We start from the raw sequence: 26,764 nt of genomic DNA, 5'->3' as shown, positions 1-26,764 counted from the left end.
ATGTCAGCATCAAGCTTATCTGTTGGCGTATTACAACACCCTAGATTATAATAAGCTTCATTTGCTACGGCTTAATAAAATTCATTTCATAAGCAAGTATAAATAAAAGGTCGTGAAGAGTTTTTTCTATATGCTAGTGAAATAATAAAGAATCTATTTGTCAAGAATATATCGGAAGTCAAGAATCAAGTCAGTCTGTGAAGAGATACCAAAACGTAATTGTTAGTACTTTTAGTTTTACTATCAGATAATAATTAGAGTTTAGCCTAGTTTAACTTGGATGAGACTAGAGATAGTAAAATGATGACTAAGTGATTTTTGCGCTACGTCATCAGCAATCAATTTTGGTTCAAATTGTGTTAAAAGGTAATTTGATATTCCACTTATTCCTTACAGCAGCAATGCCAATAGTTCATAATTTTAAAACACAAACCATCCATAAAAATGAAAAAAATAATACTTTTATCTAACTACAGTCTCAATATCACAAATGTAGGATATGAGTCCAAATGCAGTACACTGATCACAATTATACGATAAAACCAATTACTGAGGGAAAATTTAGTTATACCGCAGTATCGAAGTGAAATTATCATAAATAGTTCGTTTCTAAGGCAACATTTTTGTTTTGGAGTCACTACCTTATTATTAGATAGATTGAATATGTAATAACGTACACTCGATGGCTATCTCTTTCATTATATTTTCTGCTTTCGAGTGTCATTTATCGTTAAACCAAGTTGTTTATGCATCAATGAAATAAAGCTGCCAATTTTACTTATACAAAGATGCTTATCATAGTGACTGCGATGATTGCAGACAAGAAAAAACGACTTCAAAGACAGCGACTAATTACTCGTTTCGATATTGCGACATTATTTAACTGTCAGATGTTTGTGTCAACGATTTTTTTACTGTTGCTGTTTAGTTAAAATACCGTAAGTCAACAATTTTCATACGATTTAGATCGATCATTATTAGCCGATAAGATAATTGAACTTTGACTGACAGTTACTTCTTTATTATAAAAAATTTTTTAAATTTCATTGAATCCTAAGTAGGTTTTAAACTATGACTGATTGAATAAGTCTGCATTAATGAAATGTCTATTTGTTCTTTCTTAGACAAAATGTAGTACAATTCCATTTGTTGATTTGGACATCAGAGACTATTATTTACGATAGTAATCCATAATACCTCGAGTTTTTTGTACTTGACATGTCTTGGACTATAAAAGTTCTGTTTATTGACTTAGATATGGAAGACTATTATATAAGGTAGAGCTCTAAGGCAGATAAAGTTTTATTGATGTATCTTGGACTAAACATATTTCTGTCTGTTGATTTGAAAGAGAAAGAATGACAGTAAAATACAGGTCTAAAGTAGATAAAAGATGTTTGTAATGCATCATGAACTACAAAAGCTTTCTATTAACTGTCTTGATCTAAACGAGGAGACTATTTTAGAAGACAAAAGCTCATAATCGATAAAAAAAGCCTGCTAGATGTTTCTGAAACGAGAGATGCTTCTATTTATTGTAATGAGATTGAAGGCTACGAAGTAGAAAATGTATTGCGATAGTAATAAATATTTTGATTACCAACTGCAGTCTATTACTAAGGGGTGAATAATATAATAAATAAAATGCTATTATATCAATAGTTTGTAAAAAGTAAATATTTCTCGATACTTAAGTTGATTTAGTAATATCTTTAAATCATTCAAATTAAGCATTGATTATACTTATTTAAGTAAGTTAATAACTAATTTTTATATCCAGTATTGTGCATGTGCGATAGTGTTTTTGTAGATATATATCATTTGATAGACTGCAGTATGCTCAATATTGGCTTAAAGGATAAAACAACATTTTATGGATGCTTGTGGAAGCTGCGGTTAGATATCATGTCCTGTATATAGATCTTGCACGTATTAATAAGTTAAGCCATTCTATTAAAAATAATAAAAATGACATCTTCTCATAAATGGTCGCAAGTAATAACTATTTCTGTTCCTATAATGACTATTGAACTAACTATAAACGAATACAATTAAATGACTCAATAGTTTATATCCTAGTACAGAATATAAAATAGAAAATAGAAAAGATTTTTTGGCTCTTTACAATATATTGACTTATTGATATGTATAGAGAATATAATAATTTTCCTCATTTACAATCTATAAATAACTTCTCCATGAGATAGGTATTGCAATGAACTTAATCAATAAGACATTGATTATTTCTTTTCAAACTGATACCTTTTCCTCGTTCTTTTGTCTTAGACCAATCTCAGATATTTTGATCTATTTTATTTACTGCATGTCACAAAACAGCTTTGCAACAAGATAACGCAATATACGATCAATAAGTCAATTCCTTGAACCACGTATCAAGGAACGATATCTGCACTATCACAAACACTTTTGCTCTACTAGCAGACTACACAAAGACTTAAACGCCTCGTATTTTACGTTAAACACTAAGTTGGACAATTCTTCTTTATTTCACGATATACTGCATTTATATACTATTCCTCAATAGTTCATGAGTCATAGTTAATACAATTAACATTAGAATCATTTACTGAATTAGATATTAATTTTAGCTACTGCTCCCTTAATGCAGACAACAGTATTTACGAACATAGACATATAATGACTAATACAGAATAGTCAGATTACGATATGTCCTATCACGGAACATTTCCATGATAATTTACAGTCTACTATAAGTAAATTACAATCACAATGATTCGAACTGTAAGCAGATGATTTGCATTCCCTATTAGAACTATTAATTTCAGTATGTGTATAAGTGTCACTGTCATAAAAAGTCAGTGCTATATTAAAATACAGTATATCCAAATTAGAAGTTAACTAAATAAGGATAGTCTAACAGAATTATCCTAACATAGTTATTTCTACTGTAATACAGTATTTAACACTGTAACACTGCAATAATCATGTGCTCTAAGCTATCGACCCTCCCCTCCTGCCTCCTCGTGAAGCTTATTTCATAAAATGATTTGCTGTCTGACGAAGAAAAAGATGATTCCTTCAAATCATTCAGTACTATATAGTCAGAAGTCAATAGATAAATAGATTAAAATTTTTTTGATGTTTAAGTAGATGAGTATGATTATTATATTCAAATAGCTTCATGATGATAATATTCATAATGTGGCATATTAGACAAGGCTAATTTAAAATTACTTGAGGAAAATTTTAAATGTATTCCGAAATCAGTATAGAACTGATGAAAGTAAGCTTGATGATTGTATAGGCCAATAGAGTGTATGTTTATCGAAAGGTCAATTTCCAGTTTATCTATTAAAGTATTATAAAAGGCCGCAAACTGGCTGTTTATTCATCAAAAGTAGATAATGTAAGTGGATTAAAATTATCAGGTCAAATTTACAACATAGAAGTGATAATTTTTCTAGCCCTTTGATGAATTAATTTACATTACATCATGTCATCGTCAAAATAATTGCCTATTCGTCCTTTCTACAAGTTTTTAATTCATTTCTAAATTGAATAATTTTGACATATTTTGCGTTTAAGTAATTTGAATTGCTGTCAGAAAGATTTGAAAACTCTGCTTTGAGTTAAAAGAAGGAAAATAGAGTACATTTAATGAACATCGGTTCTCAATCACATGTTAACTTTGCCCTACAATTGCTAAAATGCTATCCTAACTGTTTAAATAATACCTTTGAATGCTTAAGATTAGATATTTTATAATATCATTAGAAGAGAATTGAACTAAGAAAGCTTCATCAAATAATTCCCTTCTTTAAGGTTCGGTAGGTAAATTAAAGCCACGATTCAAATTCATAACTAATGCATTTTGTGCTTTCTGGCTATTACCATTATTTCATGAAACATAAACATAGATTTAAGATGTAGTCCTAAGCATTAACATCGCATTATAGGTGCTATATAAAAGAAAGAATTAATTTTGAATTCACAGCTAATTCCTCTATTACGTGAAAGCTATTAAAATTATAGAAATAAAAGTAATTAACAAGATTTAATATCAATTCATTCTTGAGCAAGTATACTGCAGAGATTGCTGCTTATTCCCGAGAGTAACTAATTCCCGGAGTTCACCGTAACAGCCACATTATATGTAGGGTATAAATAAGGTAAAAAATTATAAGCTAAGAAACTCTAAATCAACGAAAAAGTCCTATATTATATGAAGATATCAGTGTTATCCAGTTAGCAGAATATTGCAATTACTAAACTTCATACATGCAAAATTTTTAACCATTTAAGTACCATAATCATGTTCTTTCACACAACATACCATGATATAGAGTATTCTGTTAGGGCTTAGACCAAATGATTGGTTGGAAGTGGATGGATTAAAATTCCTCTTTTCCTAAATATCACTACAATATTGAATTTATTGATATTTTCAGTATTTGCAGTCAAAATTTCAATGTTAAGGGAGAATTATGCAGTTTCTAATTGAATATTTATCTATAAAACGATTAATTTACCTTCTTATGTTCAACTCAATGCAACGATTAGTAATGATCATGATCAGTTGCTTGATTATTCTTGAAATATAACGTATTTTCTTTTACTCTTTCTTCTCTACTTCCACCAACAGCCTCAACTTTAAGTAATCTTTTCCCTAAATCTAAATGCTAACAATCAATTACTGTCAGCCAATGCTATACCATATTTGAACAACAAATTAGATCAATAGCTAATAATAACCCTTACTGGAGACTTTAAAAGTGTCGATTATTAATATTTAACGTTCAAATTAAAACCAATAGCAATAAAATACTTACTTTTTTCAGAAACTGATTTGAATAATCGTAACAAAGGTATTAAGATTACATAAATCAAGTGATGCTATAATTTTGTTGTGAAATTCGGTTACTGAATTGATTAAATAATGTAATCAGTCGCCAGTACGTAATAATTTGCATTTTTAATTGAAGGCATCACGAATGTTCAATAGCTCAAGATTTGTTATAAAATAGAATTGTCAACACTAACTGCGAATAAAACACCTGCTTCTATCCGTATAATAATAATTAGAATGATCGATAACAGTTTAATTAATAATATCAATCAATCGTAAAAGCTTTGATATATTGAAAATATTTGTGAACAATTTATCCTGGGATGATTATTTGATCAGTCTAAACAATTTCAATTAGACTATATGATATACTACAAGCACTTTTTCTCGTCTATTCAGATAAAAGATAATATTAATAATTGATATTATTTGCAAGAATAACAGGGTCAAAAGATTGAGATTCTGTGATATAATCCTTGATTATAAATATTTATTCGTCTAGAACAGAAAGCAATAGAATATACCTTGGTCCAAGTGAAACTACGTATTCGAAAGTTTCGTATATCTATCGTGATGTCGTTTATAATACTGACAGTAAATTAAAATAACTTAAATAATTATCTATCCAGAGAAAAGGCTCAAGATTTTTGCTAGAAATATATATACGAAGTAACTACAAAGTGACTAAAAGAAAATGAGTACCGACGAATAGAGTAAAGTGTCAATGGTCAATAAAATGAAATCTTATTTTGCAAACATCTTATATAACTGCAATGTAATTATATGAAAATACGCTTAATAAAAAGTAGTGACAAAATATATATTGTACTGGTATAGGAGTTTTTCCAGGATGTGTATACAGTACATAGAAGGAAATGAGATCTATGCTATAAATAAATAAGTTCAGCATAAATCACATGTCTTATCTATAGTTTAAGTAAGATTTTATATATTGCTCACCATGGCTTCTTCATCGGCATTATTAATGCATCTGTATTTAGTCTTAATGGTGTTGTTCTTATACTAGAAATATGTGCGGTTTATTCTTTTTATCAATTTTATTGCTTTAATCAAATTGATACGATTAAAGGAAGATGAAATGACAGACAGTGAAGTACATTATAACAAAGAGAAAAAATTTTGATTTAAAGTTAGTAAAATGCCGTACATATTGAATGAAGCAATCACGACAGAAGTGATTGACAAGGAGCTATCCGAAAAGAAGAATCGCTGTAAATTCCAGAAAATGGGATGTATACGTGTCTTCTTAGGGAATAAGCAAAATAACTGAACTTTAATGTCATGGAAGGGAAGCGTTGATCAACTAATGTTGATGATTGATTTATTGATCATTATAACAAATGTAAATATGATAAAAGGCCATGGATTCATATTGCCATCTCACCGTAGAGAAGTTAGCGATGTTTACTGGTATGGCTTTATTTAGATTACGAGATAGGCTATACCGTACATATCTTGTGCTCCGATATGTTCTTGTGACTAATTTACGTTAGATTGTATATTGTGTTTTGATACATATTTTAATCTAACTATCTTTTATTAGTCATCGGATATCCATGCCCTTGAATATCAACTTATTAATCTAGCATTCAAATATAAATTTACTATCTGCGTTATCGTTTGATACCAACTATAACTTCTAGTTACTGTAAAATAGCATAGTGTAAAACCCGAGATTTTGTATTAGTTCTTAAATGTAGTACTTAATGTAAAGTTAAAGGCGTACAAATCACGGAGAATCTGTACGACTAGGAATAACTATTCCGAAGCGTTTCTAGAGGTATTTTAGTGCTCTGATACTTCAGGAAGAAGATTTTGTAGATTTAGCTTTTTCGCTACCTTGCCTCAGAACTAGTTTGCAACATAAGTGTATTGCGCTAACTAATCCTGCCATAATTTAAATGAAAACAAGATCATAGCGGATATGTATCTTACTTAAAATAATATCATTTATACCGTATTGCTAATAAATAGGAAAAACAATTCTAGTACAGTGAACAAAAGTGAGATTGATGGAGAAAAACATTAGTATAAACGTCGATTGTGAAAACAAGATGAACATCAAAGATAAGTTCACGAAATAGTTGCAACATAATTATAAGAGAGCAAAAATGGACGAATGAAAGCTTTATTATTTGCTTACCATGAGCTGAGCTACCATAAATGCGAGAATTTGATCACCGTTGATAATCCCTGCAGTTAATGGAAATTGATACTATTACTTCGAAATTATTAACGAGAACTGTATGTGAAACAATGTTCAATGAATCATCCAATACTTTATCACATCTGCGAGTATTTGTTTCATCTTTTAATGTATACTATATTAGATTTCTAATACTTTATTTATCTTATTCAAACTAGTTGAGAAGATTATGAAAGCCGTACGATATAATTTTCACGTGTTTCCTATAGATATTTATATTGATTTTATTAATTCTATTAAAATCATCCTAAGAATTGATGAAATGATCTACCGATAATTTATAAGATATTAAACTTATATTCATTATTCCATTGACTATCCATTATTAATGGCATTTAAATATTTTCCCATTTCTATCAGTTCATTCTTTTTTTCCCTGGTGAAACATTTATTATTATGATGATTGTTTAGAATGAGGTTATCTATAACCTGCAAAGAAGCTCATAAGTTGACTTCTGGTTAGTTTGAAATGAGAATTTAATTTTATATCTGTCAGTAAATCAATCTGCCTTCCTATTCTTAGTAGATCTTCCAGTAAATTTTAAACGGAATTCAACTTGAAATAATCAAAAAACTCTTTTCACTCCTTTTATTCATCCCACTTATGAATAAAGAATGATCCATCTGCTAAGCTAAAAATATAAACGGTCGATATTATGTATGGAAAGTATAAAGCTGCATATATTACTTCAGCTTTTACCTCTATCGATAATATATTAATCAACCAAATCATAAACACGCACTATAACTCTTATATGATGTACGTAAACAAGTTTGTCTAGCATCTGTTTTAAGTTAGTAAATTTATATAAACTTTAAATCTCGAAATTGTAATAAACAACTGCCAATTCAATGACGTTTATTTTTATCGCATTAAAATTAATCAATCACAAAAGCTCAACAGTATCTATCCACCATGATGCAAACTTATGATGTCTTTCTAAAAACAACATTGACATAATTCTCCATCAAAGAATCCTTATTTTCAAATTCTAACTTCAAGTATAATACCTTAGTGCTGTAATTACAGAAACCGTTATAAGCCATTAATTCTACTCTACAGTTGTTATAGAATCGTATGTCAAAATGGGTCTGGTTAGAAAGATAATAAGATATGGTTTACTATTGATAACACAATATTTTGCTCGATATTATTAATATTAAAAAGAAGAACGCGATTAAGACAGCGTCGTCTTTAAAATCATCTAATTTTCTACTGGCTAACAGTCCGGAATAAATTTGTTGTAGCATTGAAAGGTAACGCGCTGACAAGAGATCCAAGATTTCTGTGATGCAAAGTTACTTTTCTACTTTACATTACCAGATTAACTTCACCGTTATAGATACTAGGTAACAAAATTTAGCCATGTCAATGTTTGCTAAAACGTGGTTGGCTGAAATATTAACATCGAAGTAGTCGTTTGGACTGCGATTTAACTATTGCAATCAATATCGCTTGTCAATAATGATAATATAATATTAATAGAATTAGAAGTGAACACCTTTTCATCTTATTTACCAATAATATTCAATGACCCTAAACTGCTTCCAAGAAAAACTTTCACTTAGAGGCAAAACAAAAGTTTTAGTCTATGGGTAATCAAGCTAGATTTGTAGAAGATATGCATTGCATGATCTACATGTATTGCATATCACTACTTTAAAGTTATAGCTTTAAAGTATTAATTAGTAATAATACTCAATCGCTATTTTTTAATTTATTCGACTTAAGAAAGACTGCTATATCGAAATTCTACCATTTATTTATCATGATTATAAATTAAATAAATTATATATGATATAAACTATATCAATACTAAAATTATATCTTATTCTCGTGACAATATAAATTAAATCCGCTAGTTTTTGAACAATTGCATATTCTAAGCACGTATCCAGGCTGTTTTCTCCTCCTGCTTTACTCATATCCGATCTATAACACCATTCCTCTTTTTAAATTTGCTCTGGTATAAATTGAAGCAATCAATCGAAAACAGGAGCATATCCTAATTGTTTAACGCTGTTCACTTCAATAATTTCTTTGACATCGATAATTAAAGATTACTCAAAGTACCACAGACATTTGATTTATTAATTTTTAAAATATTCAATCTTCACAATAATCAATGAACGAGGAAGGAAGCAATAGCATCACTGTTAATAAATAAAGAATGATCAATCAAGAATAAAGTCAATTCGTTAATAATATCATTGATCTTTAATATCGTCAGGGTTTGGGAAGTTATGATTGGGTTTGATTTTAGACAAAACAATCACTTAGGAATTGTAAATATTCCTATCTACAATTAGGATTTTTTAGATTAGTCCTTTTTAATGATTCTTTCCTAGAACATTCCACTAAGTGTATAGAGCGAATAAAATGGGCTGCAATTAGCTGGATGATAATCACAGGAGCTGTCAATTGTGATTTTTTCTTCACTTAATATTGCTTTATACCAATAACAATAAGTTGCGATTGATGCAAATAATAAATTATTCTTTTCCATTCAAGCATCAATGAAAAAGCTATCTGTATCTATTTCGAAGAATAAAATTGGAATATTTAGATTGAACGCTTTGTTATGCTAGTACGGTATTGTTTTCTGAAAGAATTTCCGATAAATTAAGGTAGATTTTATACATAATGAGTAGCTTTTATCGATGCTAATAGCTTCTACTGGAGGATTCATGCATCTAACTTAGAGCTACTAGTATGTATTTTAAAGAATCAAAAATTAGTATACTTAAATTTAACGCTTTATTACGGTAGCGCTGTATTCTTTCTTGATAGGATTTACAGAAACTAAAGTAGACATTGTACATAATAAGCAATTTTAATCGATGCTTACAGCTTCCAAAAGGGACTCATGCCTATAACTTTGCATTTATATCAGATTTATAGTATCCACCGTTTGTCCATTTAATTCTTTATACCTATTTGATCATGTAATTACTTGTAATTTAGAATGTAAAGTAGATTATATTTTGAATATCCTGGAAATGTAGCCTTCAATATTTGTTTATAATATCATCAAGGATGTTGGATGTGCTAGTTTTTCAACCATTTTTGAAGAAGAAAAATTAGCATCTCCTATGCTGGCAACTACTTGCTTGAACTATTACATGTATGCAAGTAATCACTATATATCACTATACGTATAAATTACTATTTATGGTTACATTGAACATAAAATTGCTTACCATTTCAAGATGAGATTTCACAAATTTAGAAAAGTCATAAAATGCACATTTTAACTCGAAACAATACTCTAGTCATCTTTATTATACACGAATAACTTTTACATTTTGCTTGATTAGAAGAAAATATTATATAAAATTTTAAATAATAGTTCGACTGTAGTCCAATTTGCTCCTAATTCTTTGTAACATTTGAGCTTGCTAGCTGTGCCAATATATTTTCAAGAATTTTTCGGAACCATTATTAGAATACATATAGATTTAAAGTGAATTCATTGTCAGAATGAGTTTAGCTAACCTTTAACAATATTATTGATCATGCATGAATAAGAAATAACTTGTCCTTAAATTCTAACAGCCATCTCTTCTCAAACAGGCTGAGCAAAACAAAAGACAGGGATAATTGACTAGTTATGGTTTGTTGCCGTTAGCGTGTCTATTTCGCTAATAATTTCTTAGTAGAGAATCAAACTGAACGCTCAATTAGCTAAAATAATGCTAGTGGAGCAAATTATTTTTTAATGAAATTTACATTTACTACACATAATATCACACCCTCTCTTACTATAAATAAATCAGCACATTTATTTGCCAGTTATTATTATAAATATAGGATAAAAAAGTTATCATTTCTCCTGTAGTAAATATGCATTATGCATCACGATTTCTTAACAATGTTAGATCTATCTAATGCTAAAAGCAAATTAGATTAATTCTGTAAATCGTAGGTAATAGTGATTAAAGTAATTATCCCTGTAGTAGATTACATTGATGATCATGCAGCTTGTGATAAAGATCATACGTATTGGTCTTAGTTGTGTTGTATGTAAGTAAACTAGAATTTACTACACTTAGAAAATTATTTTGGAATATAAACTATAATTTTCAAGGATATTCAGACACTACTTAAAGTCAGAGCATCGTACAATTATATGGAAATTAAGCATAGCTTAGTGAATTATGATACTGTACAGTATATGCTACTCCATTTCATTTTATCATGACTGGGTAGATAAAAGCAATGCAAGCAGTTTGTGAAACATTTTACGATATTTGGATATCTTCTAATGGAATAAAGATTTCAGATACTCAGTTAGTAAACAATTTTTATCATAAGTAGTGATTGATTATAATATCTCCTAGCAACAGCCAAGATTATAATATCTGTATACTCGGCGGACTATAATCAAAATAGGCATTATCTACACTTGCTGACCTTATTATTGCGTGATATATGGAGACGGAGATTATCGAATTAGAAAATCGTTCAATTGATAATTTATTTTGATAATTTATTTTCCCTAGTTAATTCAAAAATTTTTATTGAGTAATACACGCTTTCAAGATATCAATAGCAGCCATAGGATTGAAGGATATGAATATAGAAACAAATTTTCTAGCGAACGCTTTTAACAGTACTATGCAACAGATGAAATTTCACCACCTCCATAAGCTTGGTCTCTACTGATATTCATATCAATTAGACTATGCTTTAGTCCTAAGTACTGCATGGAGTTCATTTCTTGAGAACTATATCTATTGATTAGCCCATAAATTCATTTATTTGGTTTTAATTCCTACGAAATAACTAAATAGAGTGGAATTTGTATTACTGTTGCTGAACACATGCTACTAAACACAGTGCTATCAGCACTACTATTGTTAAAAGTCATTTATGCTGTAGGGATACTATTATGAAATGGAAACATTTCAAATAATTATAACATAAACTCTACTATACAATATAGTGGGTATGCACGCACTGTGATTTTACTTGGATATGCTGTATTATGATTAATTCAATCAATTATAAATACAATTTATCCAATCATTTAAGTTATCTGGGTAGATATTCGTAATTTTTTATAAATTGTAAGAGTCACTTTATAAAATTACCGATACTACTGTATATGTTGAGATATTGTTTTATGTATACTGTTTAATTGATTTTATTAGCATATTCGCTCTTTACTTAGGTAAACAAGCATCAGCCGATTTACTCATATCCGTAGATGTAATGGGTTGCTAAAAGTCGTTCATAACAGGATAATCCTGTTGACATGCTTATGCTATATTCGATGTATACCGGTAAATTCAGGAACATTAGCTGCATAGTACCGCGGCATCATGACGTAATCGGTAATTAAAGGTTTAAATCATCATGACTATGCATATCTTATGCTTGGTTTCAATTTCATGTTAGGTAGACAAAATAAAATTGGAATATCGTCAATTTTCTGAATTAGCACCAACTAGTAAATATTTCTAAGCTTTTGCTATAATGTCTGTTGACTAGATTTACTACAACATGGTTTATCTTGATGATCAGCAAGCTTAACGATACATAAATGATTAACGCGTCATAGCCATATCTCTAGCCTAAATAATCTAAAGCTTACGCTCATGCACGTAATTGCAAAAATGGTATCAATTTGGCTCGATATATTTCTTTCTTTACCTATACCTCATGAACTCCTTAGCAATTGCTCCTTGATATAGTTTGACACTTGTAAGTGGCAACCCCCCCCCCATGCTACTGTACCAGTATTTACAACGCACAAAGTCTAAAAAATAAAATTGTTTATGTAGATATATTCCGGGTCTGAACTTTGAACCCTAGTAAGTCAAAAAACATGCTGGTATCGTCATCATCGATTAGCAATACATTAAATTTATTAGCTGCAAGTAGTAAATAGGGGTCAGTATCTTTATTAAACCAAAATGGAGGATAAAACTGAAAAAATTGAGTCGTAGCGCGCTCCAATCTGATCTTTAGAACTATAGAGACGGTCAAGCTATGTACGATACATATTATATATTAATTAATTATAGACTGCTATAAAATTCTGAATTTGTTGCTGAAATCTAAAATACGAGGTAGAACATTATGCAGATTGATAAATACCATTAAAATTATTAAAAAGCATTGATGTATCAGTTGTTACTTTATTACCCACCTATAACAGACATTCCGCTATTCTTGGTTAGGTTAAAATCTGATCGAAGATCATTTGATCAATTATACGGTCCATAGGTCAATTTTCATCTTCTATAGTATTACTATCCCATACCTCCTGTTTACAAACTCTATAACTGTAATTTGACCACAAGGTTTAGCTCAATGTTCATACCACCTGTTCAGGTATAAATTCTGCAGTATTGCCATCATATCACTGCATTTTCATCGATTTTTAGCCAAGGTGTTTAACATTGCCAAAGAGGTAATTAGAAGAATCGTCCTGTAAATCAATGGCTCTTCCTACTAAGAGATTAGGTATGAAACTAGCGTTTAAATCTTAGTAAGGTTGATGTAATCTTTATAAGAGTAATATACTTAACTTATAGCAGTAAAATTACGAACACTGTCACTAGAAATAATTTCATTAATTATGTCTCAAACTAATTTACTTGGGCTTTTAGCAAGGGAAAAAATAATCGTGTAGGTTAATTGAAATAACAGATTAATACTTTGGTATCAGCCTAGCCAGAATTGATAGAAAATCGATCACTACCTTCTCTACTCATATGCGCGTAATTCTGAATTTGTTATAAATTCAGTACTACATTTTGCAAAGCTTGATAAAATTACGTACAAACAGAGGTTTTATTAATTTGCGTCAATGCCGTATTATTTATTTAAACAGTTTAGAAGATCTTTTCAGATTAAACGACTTAGAAATATACAAGTTAGTAAATATCCACAAAAAGTATCTACTCCTGCTATTATCTAGTACCCTTTATTATGTAATTGGTATTTATATTTACTATACAGATTTAAATCGCTCTGCCATCCAAAACATGACTTTCCTAGAGTAGTATCACAGCTTCAAAAAATCCTTTTTACAATACTAATTTTTATTATTTGATATAATAGATTAATCTATAACTATTGCTACAAAATATATTATAACTTCCTTGTTAACTGACTATTATTAACACTCATTTCTTATGACGCTTCGTCAGTGAATTTTACATTATAAGTAGTAAATTATCTCATACCATATTAAGGTTTTAATTAAATTTACAGCATTTCAGCTTCCTAATCATATAAGACATGCGACAGCGGCAGCTGCTGAATGGTCCAAGCCGCTAAGAAAACTTGATGAAGAATGTGCGAAAGGTCTTCAAGAATATAAAGATATGGGCTGGTGGCATACCACTGTTCAAGTGAAGGATATGAAGGGAGCAGACTTGATACCAACAAAAGGAAAAAATATGATAAACATGTTGAGCAACTCTTACCTCATGTTGAATGTTAGTTGTTCATGAGCGAATTAGCAATATCGTAGAATGCTCTTTCTTCGATCCTGAAAATAGATTTCAAATAATATTTACTTGGCTGCTGTAATATCTAATATCAGGCAATTCTTGTAATAATAACGATTAAATTTAATTCATATGAAAATTTTAGGGACATCCAAGGATTTTTAGTGCAATCAGAAAGGCATTAGATACTCATAGTACTATCTCTACTGGTGGTTCTGGAAAATTGATTGGATTGGTATAATATAAAGTAACAGTATCTTCACTTTAATCATAATATGAGAATGAAATGATTTCAGCTGACTGCGGTGTTTATGTGTTTCTGATAAATATTAAATTCATGTTGAAAAATAATCATAGCAAATATAATCTGTGTAAATCTTAATAGATATAAGCTAAAGTTGACTTTTACCTTCTTTAAAATTGCTCACTTAGGATATACACCGCGAAACTGAAGCTGAAATTGCCAGATATCATGGTACTGAAGATGCTGTACTATATAATAGCTTATATCTTGGTAATACGTTTATAGTTGCGGTTGCAACAAAGGATGATCTAATCATTAGTGATGCCAATAACCATGCAAGTATTATTATGGGAGTAAGATTATCTCCGGCTAAAAAATTGGTCTATAAGACACTTGATATGAAAGGTATAATAATCAATGACTAGCTAATTGTTAAAGCTAGGAATAATTCAGGAACTGAAAGTTAAAAATATGAGTTTGTCACTTTAATATTGTAGCATAGCAAAAGTTGTTGTTCATATTAAGGTTTACTAACAATCGCTATTATGCAAGTTTATAAAGCTATTAATAGCAATATTTTGATATCTCAGATTTAGAAGCCAAGCTTATAGAAGGCCAAAAATTCAATCCTCGAAGAACGTTCATCTTTACAGATGGCATATTTTCCATGGAGGGCACCATAGTCGATATAATGTAAACTCAAGATGTTTAAATAACTATAAATTTATAGACTCTTTGATATAAATACTACAACGAGCTCAATTGATAGATTAGTATGTCACAATATGAACTTAAGTAATTTCCATACGTAATCTATCTCCAAGTATTATTAAATTTTAGTCCTTGCCTCAATTATTTGCTACAAAATAACGAAAAATTAATGCTAGATATATTTATAAGAATGCATAAAATATTAATACCGTTATCTTCTATTTTTCTTACAACAAACTTACTTTAGCAAAATGAGAGAATTAGCTGATAAATATAATGCTGTCATTGTTAATGATGACTGCCATGGTGCTGGCGTTATAGGGGCGACCGGCAGGTAAATGAATCATTTATCAGATTAAATATGAAGTATGACCTATATTAAATATTCCAAGCACAGTATTATTATTATTTGATTGTATTCTTTTACCTATTTATTATTAAAAACTACATAACTGTATATGATTCAGACTATGTTTGTATAGCCTGAATTATAGCCTACTGTAAGTACAAACAGTAAATCCAAAGTATATCATATCAGTAATACTGGAAGTTTAAGAAGATGTCAAAAGTTACAGCTTTTCCATTTATGACATGGTAGCGTTTATTAAGTCCTTTCAAACGACGATCATTTTTTACTAAAGTCAGTGTCAAAAAGATTACAACTAAATTTACTTTACTTCATACTACTGATAACGGTCGCTATTACTAATTGATTTAATCGCTTAATATTTTCGAGCTTGTAAATTGATCTTATGATTGCATTATGACTAAAATATTGAACTTTTACACCAGTTTCAAAGCCTGCAATACTTAGCAGTTGCTGCCACTACTGTTACTATTTTCACGTATGTAGACATAGTAGTTAATTTAGTTTTTTACGGTGCACCTATTACCTTAAAACTGGAAAATTTACATAACGTCTCTGTAAATAGTAGTACAATGATAATGCACATTTATGCACTGGTACCACAATCATTATAATATGAATAAATTTGTTTCTTTGTAGTAAATATACTTGAAACATATAGCTTTGCTTAATCATAATGCAGTATTTGTCCCGGGTCAATGCATTGGCCATAATTTTATATCTATGTGAGCATAAACGGACGCATGTAATGATCATAAATAAATAGTATATATGTGTATTTCTATCAAATACTTTCTAGCAACAGTTTTAAAGCTGTATGCCGAAACATAATCAGAGCTTATGATGTGACCTAGAAAAAAATACACCTAATGATATGTTAATTGTTAATGATATCTTTACTTCTTCATTCCAGAGGCACGGACGAATACTATGGCGTTAAAAATTACTCTGATATTATAACTGGCTCATGCGGAAAAGCAGGCTCTGGATGTAATGGTGGCTATGTATGCGGACCGGCAAATTTCACTACTTATCTTCGTCATACAAGCCGTCAGTGGTTTATGAGTACATTCAATAGTGTAGCCGATTGCGCAGCTATTAAAGAAGTTAGTTAAAATTTCATCTGCTATAAAGTTATGCTAATGTTAGTAGGATTCTGATGCCATTATTTTCAAAATGATGTTGGATAACTTTATTACTATTCAAGTTTAATTCTTGATCTCCTCATTCACTATAATTAGTCGTTCAAAATCATGAGTGATGAGCCAGAACATGTTAAAACGCTTCAGGAAAATATCATCTATTTCAAGAAAAATCTTTTATCTCAAGGATTCGATCTTCCTGTTAGTAATGTTTAATTACGCATGTATATGCTATATTTCTACATATAGTAAGTTATGATTTAGTAGAAAATTTAAAAATAATTATTATACCACATCCGTAAGTAGTACTATTTAGTCTCAACCATTAGTATAGTACTTGATTCTAAGTAGCTGGATTATATTGAACCTTTATGGGGTAATATCGTAAAAGGATATAAAGTTTATTAGTTTATTATCAATTTATCATTAATACTTTGGACGAGATTACATAAAAATGGTTGTAATATTCCGGTACCAATAGTTTTGTGAGGATTCTTTTGAAATTGCATAAATTGATAGGGTATTATGGAGGCAGGCGTTGTCCCAATTATTATTGGATCAGAAAGAACTGTTTACGAGGTTTACGATAGACTATTAGGTGAGATTTTGATACTTATGGCCTCGTTACAGTGTGTTATATCTCAATATATATAGGATAGGAAAAGCAATTTTGATTTTCACTCAAAAAATTATTGCTATTGTGGTAACCTAGAGATTTTACTTTTTAATATTAAAATAATGTAAATTTTGGAGCCAGTTTGTATTATTATAGCTTAGACACTAACAGAACTTGATGATTCGTGAATTTAGAAATTTGATGTATTGATTTCATTACATATACCATAAAAATATTTTCTACAAATCGGACGTAAATGTCTACAAAGTAATAACGTCACCGAACGGCATATGTGATAAGACTTTAATAATCATATGTGCCGTTACTTCACCGTATATTTATGATCCCGCTCTCCTGAGATGATACTATTCTAAGAAGTTAATGAGATATGAATACTCCTAGAGCTAACTGATTCATTCCATGTTTATCTTTATATTAAATTAGAACGTGGAATCATAGGTGTTGGTGTTCGCTTTCCAGCCGTACCAAAAGGTTCGTCTTGACTAATATTAATATTATATTAAAAAACTGAGATCATCCTACTCAGCTCTCATGATATAATTATCAGTAATGGAAGATAATCGCAATCAAAAATTTTATGAATTATTACTAGATAACATTAAGCCACACTTATTATTAATGGCCCTCATATCACAAGAAAATGTTACATTAATTTCGATTTATCGATGCAAATTTAAAGTATTCGTATTTAGAATATATTTTATTTATCATAAACATCTATTTAACTCAAGTAAAATACCCTGGTGATTGATAATTTACTTTAGAGACTTATTCGAGAAGAACAGACCAAATATTTATTTACTCGATAACGATTCTGTAACGAATTGAATATGAGAGATCGTAAGTCATTTTATCTTACACTTTCATATTTTAGGTCATGGCCGAATGCGCTTTACTGTAAATCGTGCCATAAGTAAATCGCAAATGGATTACGTAGTCAATGCAATGGTAGAAATAAGGAAAGAATTAGGCGGTCTGCCTGAAATTACTGGAGATGCTATAGAACTCACGCGAGGAGATCAATCTAAAAAGCTTGTTAGCAAAGTTATAACTTTAAGTAAATCAGATTATTGAATTGCCTAGCGATTGCTGTCGCTGTATACCGTAACATTTGTGTTGGAATCTTCTTACCAATATTACGAAATTTAAATTCTGATACTCATATCTAGTGGACAAACATGTATTGTTGATCTACTTAATAGCATAATCGAGAAATAATTTAAACCCTTATTATATCTCTGCTGACGGTTAGGTAATATTGCCAGCATCAATACAATAAAATAAAATTTCCGTAGATTTCGGTTGTTTTCCTGATTACTGTTGCCACCTTATCTGTTTTCTGTTCGTTGCATATTGCTTAATTATGGACTAATCTTTGTTATATTCACAAATATAATAATATACATGTAAGAGGAAATCTCCTGAAAGTGCAAGTAACGGCTAAATTTACCGTATAAGGTTTCAATAAGTATACTGCCTTGGAAGTGATTTACGTAGTACCGTAGTATGGAATTGATAACTTGGCATACTTTGTGAGCAAAAATAACTGAAGTATCTTTAAATATGCTACATATTACAGATCAAAATTTGTAATAATAAAATTAAAAATACTACAGAAAACTAAACACTACGAGCATACTATCAGATTTGGCCTCCCAATACAATAGGACATGAATACCGACGAACTCTTATCGTGTTTGATTGCTTGTATCAGTAGCTAATCTACTCTATTCTGAAATGCCTTTAGTTTTCGAAAAGGAAATATCTACTGGATAATGTAGGCACTACGACTGAGATTACATAGAAGACGGAGCTGTAGAATATAACAGGTTCCGGCAGAATAGCTAAAAAAGTTATTGTAAAATGCTGCGCCGTGATTAACTTCCTGAAATAACTATAAAGTCTTACATACTACAGCAACAGCGCACCTGGTCTTACTCTAAAATATCATTCTCATCGTTCATTTGTTCAAGAACGAAAACTGTACTTATTATTTATTACAAGAAAAAAGAATTCTAGTATTGTATTTGTTGAATCTGTATCATAGTGATTTCAGTATCTTTGAGATGTCAGATAGTCAACAATTTAGTACGTTAGTAAATAGAGATAAATCAAGAAAGCGACGGATAATACTGTGCATATACTGTACTGTACTTTATAAACTAGTTTTGCATAAAATTCCGTTAATACTGCCGACTATTTTTTAGACAGTTATCTAGGGCATCGATTTCCATTTTACAATACATCGGATTATTCTTGGGTGAGAATTAAATTAATGCGTAATTGTCGTGTAGCACAATTAGTAAGTAGACTGGAAAGAATTTTTCTGAACATACTTCATCTGCCCTAAAAATACTAAATTCCAATGGTGTAGACAATATATAAACTTCAAATATTAAATTATAAGCGTGATGTAATTAATTAGCTATCGAAAATGAAAAGCAAGGTTTACAAGATTTATATTGTAAGTATGTAGTTTATACTGTGTATAAGTATCATTTTTTTACAACTTATCTGATGAAGTAATTCTATCATAGATTGATTTCTACCACTTGCAGTATTATCGCAATATACGTGTAACAAAGCCGTGAGAAAGAATTATTTTCTTGATTTAATTACCATTATCAGTGGAGGATTCTTAAATCGACGATTAACATATCAATTGGGATGTGAACTACTGCCTATAGTCGCATCGATTTAAAGTGTCACTGAACATGATATTATATTGATGTTCAACATTGCCGAAAAAAATTTTACTCAATTTATAACGGAAATAGAAACTCACTCTAATTGTGTCACAACAAAATTATTCATGAAGGAACTTTATAATGCTCTAACTTAAAAAATTTAAAAGCATCAACTTTAAAAATGCTTACCGACAAGAAACTGATGTACTGTATGTATAGTTCAACTCACTTTTAAATTAAATAACATCTACAATCCAGAAAAGCGTATCATATTATCCATATATGTAAAATTACAGTTGACCTGGATCCAAAAGATCAAGTCCGCGTGAACGACATAAAAAAGTTTGTACTCGAGACAGTTAGCAAGGATATCTAATGATTTGAGCATTGCACATGCGATATTTTTAAATCCATAAAGGTTAGAAAGGAAATAATAATCCATATATCTCAGAACCAAGACTTGATAGTACTCCAATGACTAGAAATCAACCATTTTATCCAACTGAGACGCTAGCCTTTTCCTCATTTTGGCTAAAAGTTTAATTCGGGTATCGACGCATTCACTAAAACATTGTTCCATCTGTTTAGTTAATTTAGACATTTCTACGTCATTCATGTTGCTACTCATTTTGTCTTTAATTTTATCTTGGCAATCTAGCGCACATCTATTAAGTCGTTCCTGTTGCAAGCGATTAAATCAATAGTGTTATTATCCCATTATATCAAACCATTGAGAACAAATGACAAAGTTGTAATACTGTATGCAATAACACCGGTTGCTCAGCAAGATCCACCGAATATACGGTCCATAATTTAGTACTGTATGACTAAGGAGATTATTCAGAGCAATGATATTGATATCGACCGCGATTTACGATAGCTATTTATTGCAGGCGCAACATGCAGACTGGCTTGCACATCATCGTCACGTTCGATAACTTTCTCAAGATAGCTCACACTGCTGTATGATTATCCATTAAGTTGTACGAATGTTGATCGTAAGCTAATTCTACCTAGGTTAGTATACGTACTGTACACTAGCAATGCACTATGAAAAGGATCTGTCACTTGCTCTACCATTTGTTTTTCCTAGTCATCTGTATGCTAAAAGGTTGATCGCCGGCCGATTGAATCCATACTGTAAAATAGGATTGAAAGATTATCGTACGGTAATCCTCCACTTCTAAGATCGAGACATGCACCATCGTCGTTCGTGTATGTTTACACTATTTTTAATGGCAATTCTAAAGCCAAGACTATAACCCTAACAATTTGCCTAGCATTGTACGTGGCAAATGCGTTGAGCCATTCTGCTTGCGCTAAATGATTACTATCGACATGATGGAAAAGGACTGTTACTAGAGCAAAGTAAGATCTGATGATAAGAGTCATTTCAATACCAGTACTAGTGAAATAGTAGTGGTAACTCTATTGCGATCTAATGATGTAGGCATATTTACCTGAAAGTTACCAAATTCTTGATTGCAAATTTCTTGAGCCCTATTGACATCACTAACGCAATTGGTTACGCAGTCTTGTACAAGATGGCCAGTTAGAGATTTGTTTTCACAACAAGCTGCACAACATCTGTAAGCTTTGCCCTACAAAAGTAAGTCCCATTAACCTTAAGCACACACATCTCCAATATATGCTAAGTTCAATTGGGCTACGATCACATCAATGAAAATTGAGTGGCTATAGATTATCGCCAAGACTATCTCAATCAATCAATCAATCGGCTATCGCATGATCAAAGTTTTGACTATCCAGACCGATCGAAGGGAAAATAACCTCGACCACACAGGACACCATTCTACAATCTGCCTATGGAGAAAAGAGACATTCTTGGCCATCCAGTTAGTCTCGATCGTGCTTGATGATTGATCATGATGAATTGTCGTCATTCATCAGATGATGATCGCATCGTCTATCTCCACTGCTATGGCTAAACTGACCTGTAATTTTCGAATATAGCGATCTTCCACTTCTTTAACAACTTCTTCCAAAGCAGCGGATGCACGAGATGCAACACTCTCCATCATTAACCAACGATCAAAGATGGACACCAGGCCAATGGCTAAGATGATGCAATGTGCACTTACCGGTCTGTCTACCAGACTACGCTGACTCAGTAAGGCCACTTTGGCTGCAATCCAAGTCGATAATGTATACTGTACACTATAGTGGAAAGTGTACACAAGTGTAGAAGAGACACTCGACTCGGACGGTCGGACAGTTCGACTAGCGCCTTGTCACGACCAAACTAGCCTATTGGACACTTGACTCAAGACTACTCTGATTCAGTTCCATCATCACTTTTCGCCACTTGATCGTCTGCCATCATATTGCACAACGTTGCATCCCATTTTTTCGGATCGGATGGAATCACATGCAGTATACTCAGTAGTCCTACACCCCGTCACGTTGCAGATATATTGTGAGCTCAACAATATATACTGTACAGTATGGTGGATAGTGTACAGTATTGTCGATTGGATACTTGACTCAAGACTACTCCTGATTCAGTTCCATCACTTTCGCCACTTGATCGTCTGCCATCATATTGCACAACGTTGCATCCCATTTTTTCGGATCGGATGGAATCACATGCAGTATACTCAGTAGTCCTACACCCCCGTCACGTTGCTGATATATTGTGAGCTCAACAATATATACTGTACAGTATTGTCGATTGGATACTTGACTCTAGACTACTCCTGATTCAGTTCCATCACTTTCGCCACTTGATCGTCTGCCTTCATATTGCACAGCGTTGCACCCTATTTTTTCGGATCGGATGGAATCACATGCAGTATACTCAGTAGTCCTACACCCCGTCACGTTGCTGATATATTGTGAGCTCAACACTTTCTAATAAACTAATTGAAATTGATCAGCTTCACAAACAGTAAGTTACTCTTACTAACTTGATGAAGCCAGGGTAAACCCGGACGGATAGTGTGACCATGACATCATTTGCACACAGTGGAAGTGATTCAAGATGGCTGTTGATGTGGGAAATAGGGAAGGATGTAACACTAGAATGGATAAGAGCGCGCTGTACAGTACATTAGGAATCCATGATAGCTGCTTGGACCAGTACCAACAGTTGTACCACCGTGAGATCGTATCAAACAGTTTGAATCCTTTCGCTATCATGGATAGTACTTGTAGCAGTGCGTATCGTCTCGACAGTCTGCTGATCGTATCTTGATAGAATTAGTAATGTATCGTCTCGCTAGTCTCCTGATCGTATCTTGAATTCTTGATAGAATCAGTAATGCCAAGAGACACCTGCAAAGAGGGTGGCACGGTCCGACTCAAAGTGTACACTGTACAAGTGCAACATCGTACACCAATTCTAACGACGGATTGGTGTTATTGGATTCTTGCTGTATGGCTTGGCATGCAATTGATTCAAGTTCTGTCCATTTTGGGGGATTTTGCTTTGGTTGAAATCATTCACCATTTCTCGATCACTTTGTACTGTACCGTACGGTAAAATCACTCAAGTCACAGACTGATGTGCAGTGTACAGTGTACTGTACTGTACATACAGTACTGTACACTGTAGTAGCACGGTACTCAATACAGTATTGTTGATGATTTTTCAATTATAACTGTATAACATTACTCAGTATAGTAGCACGGTAATCAATACAGTATTGTTAATGATTTTTCAATTATAACGATGGATTGGGTTATTGAATTTTTACTGTATGGCTTGGCATGCAATTGGTTCAAGTTCTGTCCATTTTGGGGGATTTTGCTTTGGTTGAAATCAGTCACCATTTCTCGATCACTTTGTACTGTACCGTACGGTAAAATCACTCAAGTCACAGACTGGTGTACAGTACAGTGTACTGTACAACATTACTCAGTACTGTACAGTATAGCAGCACAGTACTCAATACAGTATTGTTAATGATTTTTCAATTATAACGATGGATTGGCGTTATTGGATTTCTGCTGTATGGCTTGGCATGCAATTGGTTCAAGTTCTGAACATTTGGGGGGATTTTGCTTTGGTTGAAATCAGTCACCATTTCTCGGCCACTTTGTACACGTCAACATTTCTATAGTACAGTACAGTACTGTACAGTATAGTAGCCGGTACTCAATACAGTATTATTGGCGATTTTTCACCTGCCAATGTCATAGTACAGTATAGTAACGTAGGCTGTAAATCATACAGCGGAGTACAGTACAGTACAGTACTGTACAGTACTGTACAGTACGTCTTGCACAATTTACCGTACTCTGTACTGTACTCCATGCGACATACTGTACACTGTACTGGTTGCTCGCACACTCACTCTCAAAGCGTTTGTTGCCGTACGCCATTTGTAGACAATCGTTTTCCTTTTGGAATACTTTCTTCAACGACGTAGAACTGCATTCCACTTGGACCAAAAGATGGCAATGAGAAGACTTGTTCAATTATTAATGATAACATGGCTTAGCTTAGTATGCTCTGTAGATTGCTTATATTTTCATATGAAGGAAAGCTCCAAGAAATGTTTTATTGAGGAAATACCGGAGGAAACGATGGTCATGGGTAAGTTTTGTCCTCCCAGTCGATTAGGCAAATAATAAACCAACTTCATTAGCGTACTGTTTATGACGTGGCATCAACTGGCCATCACCAATTCAAAAAATTCCCAATCAAAAATTGTAACTACAAGTAGTAATCGGTAGTTAAAGCTACTCTTTCTGTATTACTTTGCTATCGTACCAGAAAGTGACGGATTGCTATATTAAATGTACGCCTACAGTACGGTACAGTATATATCTAGAATTGTTTTTTCATACCCTAGTTCAAATGTCACTTTGTACATGCAAAGCCAACGTCATAACAAGGATCCAAATCTACCTGTTACGCAGATGATCGCATGTTTACTTTACTCTCAATTCTTAACGATACCTTGATCTTTATCTGTCTTAATCTTAATTTTACAGTAACTCATTACAATTGAATGAATAGCCAACAGTCAGTTGTAGAGTGGTCGATAATGCATAATGAGTTCAAAAAATTGAACACAATCTTATTCATACATATCATGTACCGTAACTTTATCAACCAATGTAAAAACTAGTCTACATTCTCATGGTTATGTTATGCTTGATACCAATACTGCAATATAGTCAACTACCGTGTTCAGAAATTCGATGAACAACAACAAAAATATCTAGAAGATAGTCCTGGCATTGGAATCCATGTTGATGTTAAAGACCCTAGCAAAAAGATGCTTCTCAATAAATTTTATGAAGCTAAAGGCAGGATAACTTTCACTTCACATACTTCTGGAGAGCATGTAATCTGCTTATATTCTAACAGTAGTCGCGGTTGGTTCAACAGCGGGAAATTGGTAAGTTATACGTATAACTAAAATGATTGGTAGAGAGCCTGCAAGCAGGCCACTACTAATTTTACTTCATCAAGGTCTGCTTAAGCCAGCTATGCCTTGTATTGATTCATCGTAATACATCTACGCAAATATACTGTATTAACCTACTAAACGATATCCAACTTCCATCTCTTGTTCTATTCGGTTCATACTACTTCAGAGATATCATATGCTACTAGAACTACGGTAGCTTATATTTGTGCCATACTTACGAGAAGGGTTTATCAAAACTCGAATCAAGTTGAAACAAAACCCTATACTTCTACAAATTGTATTTGCAAAGTGATGTTAAACAGTATGAATGATAAATCTTTTATTTCAACATAGCTGTGTTACCTTAGCTGAATTAATTTTTCCGCTGCTAATTAATCCATAAATAATAGAACAATTCTATACGCTCTCGAATTTAAAACTAGTTTCTATATTGTCCACCTTCCATAACCATATGCAATAGAGGAGTAACTTCATGAATTGTGTTGTAATCTGTAATTTCTACCTGAACTTAAGAATTTTTGATCTTAATATTTAATACTTGGTAAGCTAATGACTCCTTTCTCTTCTGTAGCGTGTCCATTTAGCAATGTCCATTGGCGAGCATGCCAACGATTATGGTAATATGGCCGAGAAACAAAAGCTATCAGATTTGCAGATACGCTTAAGGCAGTTAATAGATCAAACCGATCAAATTGCTAAAGAACAGGGATACCAAAGGGTGAGTCAATTGCTAGTGTCTATTTGCTGTAGGATTAATGAAGCATCTAGTAGTTGATTTTATACTCGTATTATGTGCTACAGTATTAATTATCAACCAGTAGTTCAGGATATTTTTTACAAAGTTGTCATATGTCAAATGAGTCACTTTTCCTTCCTTCACCAACAGTCTAGAGAAGAAAGATTTCGAACAACTAGTGATAGTACCAATACCCGTGTATTGTGGTGGTCAGTTGCACAAACGTTGGTTCTTATCGCCACTGGGATATGGCAGATGACAAATTTGAAAAGATTTTTTGAAGCTAAAAAACTCGTGTAAATGGAATACTGGACATTCG

The 26,764-nt window shown here is 31.9% G+C and overlaps 4 protein-coding genes across 4 annotated transcripts; 3 read left to right on the top strand and 1 right to left on the bottom strand.

Annotated features, from left to right (window-relative positions):
• Positions 1-13,502: 13,502 nt before the first annotated feature.
• TRIADDRAFT_58556 (uncharacterized protein) lies at positions 13,503-15,460 on the top strand (the record flags this gene model as incomplete). The annotated part of the gene is made up of 5 exons (XM_002114716.1): positions 13,503-13,527; positions 14,281-14,507; positions 14,665-14,754; positions 14,952-15,168; positions 15,354-15,460. The coding sequence occupies 5 exons, from the start codon at positions 13,503-13,505 to the stop codon at positions 15,458-15,460; spliced, it is 666 nt and encodes a 221-aa protein (XP_002114752.1).
• Positions 15,461-15,725: 265 nt separating this feature from the next.
• TRIADDRAFT_58555 (uncharacterized protein) lies at positions 15,726-18,694 on the top strand (the record flags this gene model as incomplete). The annotated part of the gene is made up of 6 exons (XM_002114715.1): positions 15,726-15,808; positions 16,755-16,947; positions 17,083-17,184; positions 17,503-17,581; positions 18,044-18,091; positions 18,495-18,694. 6 exons carry the CDS (start codon positions 15,726-15,728, stop codon positions 18,692-18,694), a joined length of 705 nt encoding a protein of 234 aa, XP_002114751.1.
• Positions 18,695-20,785: 2,091 nt separating this feature from the next.
• On the bottom strand, positions 20,786-22,891 carry TRIADDRAFT_58554 (uncharacterized protein; the record flags this gene model as incomplete). Its single annotated transcript, XM_002114541.1, has 4 exons — positions 20,786-20,986; positions 21,768-21,908; positions 22,263-22,478; positions 22,808-22,891. 4 exons carry the CDS (start codon positions 22,889-22,891, stop codon positions 20,786-20,788), a joined length of 642 nt encoding a protein of 213 aa, XP_002114577.1.
• Positions 22,892-24,753: 1,862 nt separating this feature from the next.
• Positions 24,754-26,745, top strand: TRIADDRAFT_38009 (uncharacterized protein; the record flags this gene model as incomplete). Its single annotated transcript, XM_002114714.1, has 4 exons — positions 24,754-24,865; positions 25,453-25,676; positions 26,281-26,427; positions 26,596-26,745. The coding sequence occupies 4 exons, from the start codon at positions 24,754-24,756 to the stop codon at positions 26,743-26,745; spliced, it is 633 nt and encodes a 210-aa protein (XP_002114750.1).
• Between the last annotated feature and the right edge of the window lie 19 nt (positions 26,746-26,764).

Source organism: Trichoplax adhaerens, genomic scaffold (assembly GCF_000150275.1).
Source record: "Trichoplax adhaerens TRIADscaffold_8 genomic scaffold, whole genome shotgun sequence".
NCBI classification, from domain to species: Eukaryota; Metazoa; Placozoa; class Uniplacotomia; order Trichoplacea; family Trichoplacidae; genus Trichoplax; species Trichoplax adhaerens.
Note: the sequence above shows the minus strand (reverse complement) of the source record. Positions and strands in the feature narration are given on the sequence as shown.